Source organism: Epinephelus moara, chromosome 2 (assembly GCF_006386435.1).
Source record: "Epinephelus moara isolate mb chromosome 2, YSFRI_EMoa_1.0, whole genome shotgun sequence".
In the NCBI taxonomy this organism is placed as follows: domain Eukaryota; kingdom Metazoa; phylum Chordata; class Actinopteri; order Perciformes; family Serranidae; genus Epinephelus; species Epinephelus moara.
Genome location: NC_065507.1, coordinates 34,001,348 through 34,012,683, shown reverse-complemented (window position 1 = coordinate 34,012,683; position 11,336 = coordinate 34,001,348). Strand labels below are relative to the sequence as shown.

Below are 11,336 nucleotides of genomic sequence, written 5' to 3'. Positions count from 1 at the left end.
CTGAAGTTTATCTTTGACATGACATTAACACCCCCCCCCCCCCCCCACACACACACACACATGAAGATTACTGATGGAATAATCTTTGCCCTCAGAGTCAGTTAATCATTGAGTGAAAGTCAAGGAGTTAAAAGCTTGTAACAGTTAAAACTCAGAGAGGATTCCTCCATCACCAGTGTGGCAACATGGCTACTAAGCAGACCGAGGATGCACCCAGGGACGTGACTGACAAGAGCCGAAGCAGCGGACTCATGGTGAGGATCAGGAAGTTCAACCCCAGGGAAGTTTTCACCTGGTAAGTGGAAACATGAGAGGAAGAGAAACATGTTGAAGTCAGATTTTGTTATCTTCTATCAGAGCCAGGAAAGTTTTCAGTCAAAGCGTTTACCTTTAACATTATAGTCACCAGCAGTGGTGGAGAAGTATTCAGATCCTTTACTTCAGTACAAGTACTAATACCACACTGTGAAATTGCAGCACAACAAACAACAGTCCTGCATTTAAAACCTTACTTAGGTAAAAGTATCAACAAAATATAGTTAAAGTACCTCAAGTAAATGTACTGATTATGCTGTAAAATGTTCCCTGACAGTGTTTTACTGTAAATGCAATGTTTTTGGATTAATATTACTGCTTCATGCAGCATTTTATTGCTGTAGATGACTAAAGTTGTGCTCATTTTAACTCCTTTATACACTGTTGGTTAGTTTAATCTACAGCAATTCATCATACTCTATAAGATCATCATATGTTTGTAGCGTGGCTGTCCTGTGAGAACTGTGTATCTCTAAAAAGTAAACTTTTCATGGTGTCAGAAAAACAGTCCTGTTTTCAGCTTTGCGACGATGCATTTTCCAGCTGATGGTTTTCAAAGAGTTTATTTAGCCTAAGAAGTAGGAGAATTTTCTTAGCACGTGAAGGAACACTTCATCCTTCAGTGTTTAAAAATGTGTGAAAGTTACTGATCAAAATGTTGGTGATAACATCTAAATATATTCTTTTCAGTAAAAGCTTGTAGAATAAAGAATAAAAGATTCATTCTGTTTTTTTGCATCTTTTCACTGTGCAATAATGCCTTTCCTTGGCTTACTTCAAGACAACACAGATCAGCAATGCCGTGCCACACCATCAAGGGTAGCATTTTTTTTACAAAGAGCTGTCTCTACGTCCAGACAGACTCCATTCATTTGGTAGTACACTTAAATTTTAAACCCTGTTTTTAAATTGGTTCTCTCATTTGAATTTGCCAGTAAACTAAATGCCAGTGCTCTTACCAACCTTAGTTTGCCATGGTTTGACCACGGCAAGTCAAGTGGCCATGTTGTCGGACAAGAACACCTTTCAGTGCTGGACATTCAAAAATATTTACCTTGTGAAATCAGAAGAGGACTCTTTATAGTGTAACGCTTGTTTACCAGCAGTGAAAATGCTGTCAGCATTGGCATCATTTATGTTTTTAGGAATTTTCAGCTCTATTGCCCAGTTTAAAGCATTTGCTAGTGAAGAAATCACAACGTAATCAAATTTCATAAGTTACTTTACTTTGATTAAGTAATTAAAATAGTTACATTACTTATTCCATTTTTAACAGGGTAATGAGTAATCTGTGACCGATGACATTTTAAAAGTAACCTTCCTGAGATGTTGTAGAATAGAAGTATAAAGTTGCGTAAAATGGAAACTCAAGTAAAGTACAAGTACACTGAATTTGTACTTAAGTACAGTACTTTAGCAAATATAATCTTTGTCTCCTAACAACACTGAAAATTAGATATGCATGGTGGCTTTATAGACGTGCCGATCTCCTCTTTCTCTCTCAGGCAGCTGGCCAAGACGTTGGCCATGGGTCAGGGCCTGGCTGGGCTCATCTGTGGGACGGCCATCAGCTCCCAGTACCTGGCCACAAGCTTCCATGTGAACACACCCATGCTGCAGAGCCTCCTTAACTACACCCTGCTGTGTGTCACCTACACCACCATGCTGCTCTGCAGAACAGGTAACACTACCACGTAGGGTTTGGACACCTCAGATAATACCTGTAACAGAGGAGTCATAGTTTCAATTATAGCTGATTACTAAATGTTTCTGTTTTACTTGTAGTATTGTTTAATTCAATGTATATGTTAGAATTCTGGTTATAAACTATCGTAGCAGTTTCATAGACAGACAGTAAATTTACTCAATTAGTGTATCAGCAATAATATTCATATCAACTTTATTTAATTTGGCATATTGTCTAAAGCATTATATACATGATATTCTATCACCATGACATAATAATATTACACTAACTAGGATCATTATTCTGTACTGCATTCCTTTACTTTTGACACATTAAGTATACTTTGCAGGTAATAGTTAATGTGGTATTGCTGCTTTCACCTAAGTAAAGGATCTGATTATTTCCTCTACTACTAACAGGCAAGCATAAATTTATACAACTTAATAAAAAGTAGACATTATCGAATTATTTGTGTATTTGTGTGGACTCCATTTTATTTTTAAAACAGTTACTTATCCAATTTATGACATTACATTTCAATATGTGGGTCGCTGAGAAAATTCATGTACAAATTTCCTCATCACTAAAGACACAAGCAAAGATGGTAGGTGCAACTTGCGTCCACAGGGAGCAGCAGAGAATCAGCTTCAGTCTGTCCTCAGGCTTGGTGGAGAAACAAATAAATGTCAGTACTGAATTTCAGGGATGTTCCCCTTTAAAACGCAGGGGATGGCAATATTTTACAGATACTGAAGAGGCGATGGTGGAAGTATCTTCTGCTGGGACTGGTGGATGTGGAAGCCAACTATGCTGTGGTTAAAGCCTACCAATATACCACTCTCACCAGTATACAGGTGAGTACAGGATGTTTGTGTGGATGTCATGGCTGGAGTTTTTGTTGTAAAAACAGATCATGTTTCTTTAAAAACGCTGGGGTTATTGGCCTTAGACCCACGAACCACATGAACTCACTTGCAGTTGTTTAACCAAATTTAAAAAAACAAAAAACAGATTTTCTTCCAGTGAAGTTGTTTGTGACATAGAGGACACTTGTGACACGTGTGACATGAGCCTCCTGATACTAAAAATAATTTGGTGACCTTTGGCACCCTGAGAAGATTTTTTTTTTTGCATATTTCTACTCCTGTTAATGCTTAGTACTCATTAGTTATCAAAATGTAAGTGTTGTTTAAAATAAGACACATGGTAGAATATTACTTGAATTAGATTTTTTTTTTAAAATTCAAAATATGAGTTCCAGCATGCAGGCAAACAAAGGTGGGCGCTAGCATAAAGAAAATCTTATTAAAAACAAGTGCCCTTTCAACCAGCTGGCTGGACCATAAATTAAAGCCAATTTCAAATACTAACAACATCCTAATGGGTAGAGTTACCCACAAAAATGACAACATGTATTGAAAGATGAAGTATGGAAGAGTTATTCCACTATTATTTCAATTTTGTCAGAAATTAGTTTTCTGGCTACATTCCAAGTTTAGCTTTTTCTGCCTTGACAACTCAAAGTGGTGGGTCACGCCTGTTTCAAATGCCATTTTCAGGCTATAGGATGGGGTGGAGACAAAATGAAAGTAGACTTGGGGCTTAGTGGATAGAGCAGGCACCCCTTATACAAGGCTGCTGCCGCAGCAGCCTGGGTTCGACTCCAGCCTATAGCCCCCAGCCGCATGCTTCAGTATGCGGCTGGGGGCTATAGGCTGGAGTCGTGTCACTTTCATGATTTCCTCACTCTAATGAAGGACTACTGTTTTTAGTGTATGTATGAACTAATTTAACTTATCGGAATCAGAATATTTTATTGATTCCAGGGGTGATTGTGATTCATTACAGCAGAAATAAAAATAAAAATTGAACAGCAGGAATGAGAAGTATGAAAGTAAGAAGTATGTAAAAAAAATATGTGCATTATGTTTCAGTATTCCCAGCAATATTTAAAACACTTGAAAATATAAAATATGTATAATACCCTGAGTATGAAAAGTGTGTAAAAATGTAAGCCTCGTGCTACATTACAATGTATAAGACTAATATGTAAAATTTTACTAAAATAAAAATATGTGCATTATGCTACAATGTACAACACAATATGTTCAACAATAGAAATTAGAATAAGAAATATACAGAATATGTGTTTATGTTGAATATTCTTTTAAGAGCTTATGTTGGTGTTAAATATACATTTAAGAGTGACGTTGGGCTAAAAGTTGGAAAAAATAAGAAAACCAGCACGAACCTCTGCGGGAGGACGCATGCATGGTTGGCACATGTGCACTGTATTTACTGAAGTTTGTGTTCATATATAAATGTTTTTCTGGCTTCCTGTCTCCAGCTGCTGGACTGCTTTGTGGTCCCAATCCTGATGATCCTGTCCTGGTGGGTTTTGAAGGCACGCTACAGGCCGGTCCACTATGTAGCCGTCTCCATCTGTCTTCTTGGGGTAGGGGCCATGGTGGGAGCTGACCTGCTGGCTGGGCGAGACCAGGGCTCCAGTAAGAACTTCCTTCAAGTTTTCTCGCTCACTGAGTTCATCGTTTGCCCTAGTCAGTGTACTTTTAAAGGAATGCCTTAACAGAGGAGTTTGGTATCACAAAACCCAGATGAACAAACCACCAACAGGTTAATCAGTGTTATTTTGACAATTCTGGACCACAGAAATGATGTGTCTCTCCTCTCACCTCCTCAGCCTCAAACATCCTGCTCGGAGATGGTTTGGTGCTGCTCAGTGCTTCACTCTACGCTGTGTCTAATGTGTGTCAGGAATACATGGTAAAGAACCACAGCAGGGTGGAGTTCCTGGGCATGGTCGGCCTCTTCGGCACAATTTTCAGCACCATACAGATGTAAGTGTGTGTGGGTGTGATCAGGACTTAGGGCCCATTTAACATTATGGCTAATCTCATGTTTTTTTCCCCCCTTTACCCAGGGTGATCCTGGAACGTAATGACGTTGCTGCCATCCAGTGGAGCTGGCAAGTCGGTCAGTACTCATCTCACACAGAAACACTTTGAAGACAATAGGCAAAATAAGGCAGGAGAAGATGACCATGCCGATTTTTACCTCTCACTAAACTGATTTTACAATATAAACCATGCTTGTTGGGTAGCCATAAAATACCTTCAGTCTTCTTTGTACCCTGAGCTTTTGTCCTGACTAAACTGAAAAGTTGATCAGCAATTTCCCACATTGTAAAAAACAAAGTTAAACATTAAGGATCATCTAATCTACGACCTCTGTTGGTGACTTGCAGGAGCTTACAAAAGCTTACCCTGATTAAAACTGAGTTTCTACTATACACTAACAGTTGGGTGTCTCTCCTCTCAGGGCTCCTGTTCTCTGCATATGCGCTGTGCATGTATGCTCTGTACAGCTGTATGCCCATAGTGATAAGACTGAGCAGCGCCACCTCCGTCAACCTCTCCCTGCTCACTGCCGACCTCTTTAGCCTCTTCTGTGGTATCTTCCTCTTCCAGTATAATGTAAGCAGATGCACACACACACACACACACACACACACACACACACACACACACATATATATTTTTAATTCTATACTAAGAGAACTCTCACTGACAGAATGAACCCCTTAACCCTAGCTTCAAAGGAACAGTCTGGAGAACACCAACAATAAACACATCTACTAAGAAGTACCCAAAACCTGATACATCTTCTTCCCTTTGTGCCATAGAGCTCCACTGTTGTCTAAGAACTATTAATTCTTAAACAGACACAGAAAGAATTTGTGGCTGAGTGTCATTACATTGTGCAGGACAAGGGGGTAAAACTGGCGTGTCCACCCAGGTGTCATGTTTCCATCACTGCCGATCAGCGCCGATTACAGCCTGAGCCGATAAATATCCAATAACTAGTGAGGTTTTGACCCAGTGAGAAAGCTGCTAAATAGTGATACCAACACATTCTCACTCTCAAAGTGTCAAATACAGATGCTTGGTCAACTGCCCTAAACGTCAAACTACGCTGCTCCAGGTGTTCCTCCTGCTTCAGTTTTGGACATGTCAGGGATGGTGTTTTCAATTTTTATGTAGTTACATGCGTTTTGTCTTTTCAAAGTAAACTTCTATTTTCAAAGAAAATGTAGACAACAGTTTTTGCTTGTGAAATGCATGTCAGTCTCTAAACGTAGAATGTAGGTAAAAAAAAATCGTTGTATGGTAAACATGGTATACACATGGTATGGCTTAAAATAAGTACATTTGGTACTAACATAATTTAATGTCATGTCACATACAGTATGTTGCATACATCGTAATATGCTAAACATACTAGCACACTGTGATTTACTTTTAGTTTCACATGGTAGGCCCACACGGAACACCTGTCTCCCTGATGAAAGTCCAGAATTTGTTACACCCATCCCTCTCTGCTCCCACCATATCATATCGTTCATGATATTGCTGGTAGAATTTTTAATATGAATATAAAAAATGTATATTGTGAAACTCGCAATATTTTGACTTGTTGACATATTGTCATACTGTTAGCATGGCAACAACAAGCATGGCTGAAAGCGAAATTATTACAGACTCTGCGGTGGTTCCAAAAAGAGAAGCAGCTTTGGTAGTGTGCAATAAACTGTGGTATTGTTAGGCCTGGGTGTCCTGAACGTTTAACGAACAGCCGTGGACCTCTCAGACTCTTTTAGCGTTATACTGCTCAGAGGGAACTCATTCAGCAGCTCCTCTGGCAGCAGCACAGCAATTCTACCCCTCCTCTCTTGCTGTGCGCACAAGGGAGTCATGTGCCATAGTTACTGTAGCAAAACAGCCTGTCACAGGTTACAGCGTGATGGTTAGAAGAGAAATGGCAGAGCATAAAGGTCCAGGTGGAAAAAAAACGCCAACTCAATCATTTAGGATTTTGCTAAAAGGGAAGGAAATCACCTGTTTCTTTAAATATATAGATCCCAGGGTACATTTTTTGTATTTGGGAGCTGTTGTGTAATGTGTAATTTGTGATAGATTTTATTTTGTTGACAGAATCTGAATCTCACTCTGAGTTACTGTTATTGTTTAGAAAAACTAAAGAAATAATAGATAATTTTGTTAAGTTTTTACTAAATATTTGAAGGCAAACATGTAAAACTGTATCACTTATTTTTTGCAATTCTATGTTCTTGAATTAATAATAAAAAAAATTCTTACAAATTTGTAATGTCCTCAAGAATATCGCTATTGCAAAAATACTCTGAAATATCGGGATGTTATTTTAGGGCCATTTCACCCACCCCTATTGCTCGGAGCATCAAAAAATGCCGCCACTTGGTGCATCTCATACTGCTGCTAAAGGTTGCATTGTGCCCTGGCATCAGACACCGAGAGACACTGACCAAGCATTGGTATTTGACGAGTTGGTAGTGAGATCGGGTTGGCGACACAGCAGTGTTAATGAATGATAATAAGGGTTAAAGTGTAATCTCAAGGGCATGTGTTTCCACACAGCATTTTATAAACTTGTGAGTCCACAGTCCTTTATACAACTTTAACTGCAAACACAATATTTCACCTGATAGTGTCACTTATGCAAAAATGTACCTTTTTTGGTTCCTTGACACTAAATGTCCACTGAACCAGTCAGTGAAACATAACTCAATAGTGAATAATAACTGAATAATAATTTGCCTCTGTTATGTTTTGTTTTTTTTCTCACAAAAAAAGAGTTTATTTACTGGGTTAGAAAATTCTTAAAATAACATCTCCTTCTTCCTCATCAAAAAATCCAGAATTCAAAACAACTGTACATAAGCTGTCCTCAATTTACTGAAAAGTCATTGTCATCCATGTATATATGCAGGAGGTTTTACGTTTCCACATCACATTTGTGTTACACTAGTCCATGACTGGCTCCAAACGTTGTCCTGCAGGTACATACATGTGCTAAAATCCTCCCCTGTGGACGCCACAAAACTTGAAGAATGCTCCTGTATACTGCTTCAGCAACACGTCTGTTCATATAATTGAATTAAAATATCATCTGCTTACTCTGCCCTGCCTCAGTTCTCTGGGCTCTACCTGGTCTCACTGGTGGTCATCCTCATTGGCTTCATCACCTTCAATGCCGTGCCAACACCCACTGACCGCACAGAGCCCACCACCTCCTCCTCCATCTGCGAGGAATGTTACTACGAAAACCCTGTGGCTGCTCAGAATGACATCACCAAGCAGGAGGTGGCCGTGACAATCACCACTGAGGGGGACAATAATGAAGAGGATCAGCAGGGGGATGGAGAGAAGGAGAAGGTGTGGGAAGGAGAGGATAGGAGGAGGAGGAGGAGAAGGAAGAAGAGACCTTCATTGCCATCACAAAGCCTCAAACAAGGCGATGATGTAGATGTTGGACGCAGCACTAAAATGTGAACTACAGCACGAGAACCTGTCAATATGTCATATGTATTTAAAAATATGAAATACGAAGGAGAAACAAGAAAGAAACAAGACATATAAGAAAAGAATAAAAAAAGGAAAGGAAAGATACACATTAAAACAAACTAAACAGTGGTACACATCATGTCTAAAGTTCTGTTGTTCAGGAGTCCTCCAAGATGTCCTAAGGGAAGTCCAGAAATTCATCTGTTGCATATGTTCATTGTTACCAACAGAGAGAGTCAGAGGGTCAGCTGCCTGACAGCTCTTTTACCCACTGGCTGTATTTTTTCTTCTGGTTAGTTACTTTTCGGATTCAGATTATTATTACAAAATGTAAATCAACTCATGAATTGTGATTTATCATTATAGCTACATACAGTAGCCTGTGTAATCACAATGACCTCCACCATGTGTCGAATCTTCACATTGTCACTGACAATTTTGTTTTGTCATGACCTACATGTATAGTTTAAACTCTATCAGGAGGTTCCTTACATGTTTCTTTTCCATAAGAACCATCAAGCACATTCCCAACCATCATCTCCCATGACAATGGGAATCCACTCCTTCCAATGCAAGAGAGAGTACCCCAAACAGAGGAAACACGCTGTCATTTATAGAACATTATTTTATTTTTTTCAAACCAGGTAATGGTGAGAAAAGAGTACGAGTAAGAAAAATCTACAATCAGCCTTCACAGTGACTATGTAACTGATCTAAATAGTAATTTTCTAGAAAGCGTTTGCCAAGATTAAAAATCTTAAACCTATTGTTCTTTTGTTTCTGCTGATTCATTTGAATCTGTCACTCTATTCATTCATACTTTTTGGTAATTTGAAATGGTGGGGATGGTCCAGAGATATTTTATATTTAAAATCAATTGTATTTTTATTTTACAGGTAATGCTGATATATTTTGATTGTTGTGTGTGCATGGAGTGTTTTGTTTACTGTAATATTTGATTTATATTGTCTAATGTAGAATATGATTTATATTGTGTATAGTGGTGTTTAGATATGGTGCAACTACTTTTTGATGACCAATACAGTCAATTTGAAACAACCCTTCTTTTCTTTTTCATCAATCTACAATAGGTTAGTAGTGGAAAAAGACTTACTGCCAAAACCAACAAAACCTGGGGGACAAAGCCTTTGGGATATTAATTGAACCTTTAAAAGGTTCTATATAGAACCATTTTGTTTAGCAACAAAGAACCCCGGGGTACTTTTAAATTAATCCTCTGAAATGGTTCTATATCCACCATATTCCTAGCCCCTATGATACCTTGCGTAAATTATGGGTGCAACTTCTGGCGCTGAACCGAAAACTATGATTTTCAATGGCAAAATTGTGTTTACAGTACTCTATTCTTCTTTCCAAGAGCAATTGGGAAATAAAATGTGGAACACACCTTCTGTTATAGCTCAAACAGGATTATGTGATCATACCTCTGCCATCTCTGACAGCAATCTCAAAGCATTGTTTTTTTCTCCTTTTCAATCAAGCACGCTAGCAATTAGCTTGCCTTGCTCCGGTAAAATATTGTTAACTTTAACATTGCAGAATATCTGATTTATGATTTCTTTTTTTTTTTTTTTTTAATATTTTTTTGGGGCATTTTTTGCCTTTAATTGGTAGGATAGTGAAGTGTGAAGGGGGGAGAGAGAGAGGGAGAGACATGCAGCAAAGGGCCTCAGGCTGGAGTCGATCCTGGGCTGCTGCGGCAACAGCCTTGTGCATGGGGCGCCTGCTCTACCACTAAGCCACCAACGCCCCAGTTGATTTATGATTTCTAATGACTTATTGAGAAATACTAACACATGTGGCAAACATTTGACATAATTCAGTATCAACTGTAGCTCCATGTAAAGTGAATAAATGTGATGTTTCCCAGCTAATCCTCCGCTTGTCTGCGTTAATGACACAGTTTACACATTCTTTTTAACTTCTGATTTATTAAAAACTGTTCTGAATTTACTGGTCCATCTACCCAACCCTCACCTATGGTCATGAACTCTGGGTAGTGACCGAAAGAATGAGATCGCGGATACAAGCGGTGGAAATGAGTTTCCTCCGTGGGGTGGCTGGGCTCAGCCTCAGAGATAGGGTGAGGAGCTCAGACATCCGGAGGGAGCTCGGAGTAGAGCCGCTGTTCCTTCGCGTCGAAATGGGTCAGTTGAGGTGGCTTGGGCATCTGATCAGGATGCCTCCTGGGTGCCTCCCGCTGGAGGTGTTCCGGGCACGTCCCACTGGTAGGAGGCCCTGGGGCAGACCCAGAACATGCTGGAGGGATTACATATCTTGTCTGGCCTGGGAACGCCTTGGGGTCCCCCAGGAGGAGCTGGAAAGTGTTGCTGGGGAGAGGGATGTCTGGGGTGCTTTGCTCAGCCTGCTGCCCCTGCGACCTGGCCCTGGATAAGTGGATGAAAATGGATGGATGGATGTTCTGAGCGAAACATGATGCTGCATTTAGCAGTAGACTTCAGTAATAGTAATATGAAGTGGTAGTAAAAGAAATAACTTTTGGCATTCATATTTGATATGATATAAAGGAAGTACGGTACGTCAGAAACACATTCTCAGCCCTAATGACTAAACACATATTTCAAGGTATGTTGCTGAATTTATGTTATAACAAGCAATTTCCTAATGTAAGTCGAGAATGAAGTCAGACGGGGAAAGACAGGGATATTATGTACTGACGTTGAGTGACGGACCTGTCAGTCGAGGTGTCATTCTCCTCTGCAAATTCTGATTTAATACTTTTTCGCTATGTCTCCTAAAACTCTTGTGGTTTTATTTCTCATATCAATGGTACCTTTGGAAACAGGAACAATCCCCTTTTTGTTCTGGTTACATGTTCAACACACAGTCGCTGATGACAAAAATTTAGCTTAGACTGGTTGTTAGTTGTTACAGACACGGACAGTGCAACA

The 11,336-nt window shown here is 39.5% G+C and overlaps 1 protein-coding gene across 1 annotated transcript; it reads left to right on the top strand.

The window, feature by feature from the left end:
- Window positions 1–172: 172 nt before the first annotated feature.
- On the top strand, window positions 173–9,476 carry LOC126402567 (solute carrier family 35 member F2-like). The gene is made up of 8 exons (XM_050064700.1): window positions 173–295; window positions 1,821–1,996; window positions 2,729–2,856; window positions 4,350–4,509; window positions 4,704–4,860; window positions 4,944–4,996; window positions 5,342–5,496; window positions 8,032–9,476. The coding sequence occupies exons 1-8, from the start codon at window positions 186–188 to the stop codon at window positions 8,389–8,391; spliced, it is 1,299 nt and encodes a 432-aa protein (XP_049920657.1). The 5' UTR covers window positions 173–185; the 3' UTR covers window positions 8,392–9,476.
- Window positions 9,477–11,336: the final 1,860 nt, after the last annotated feature.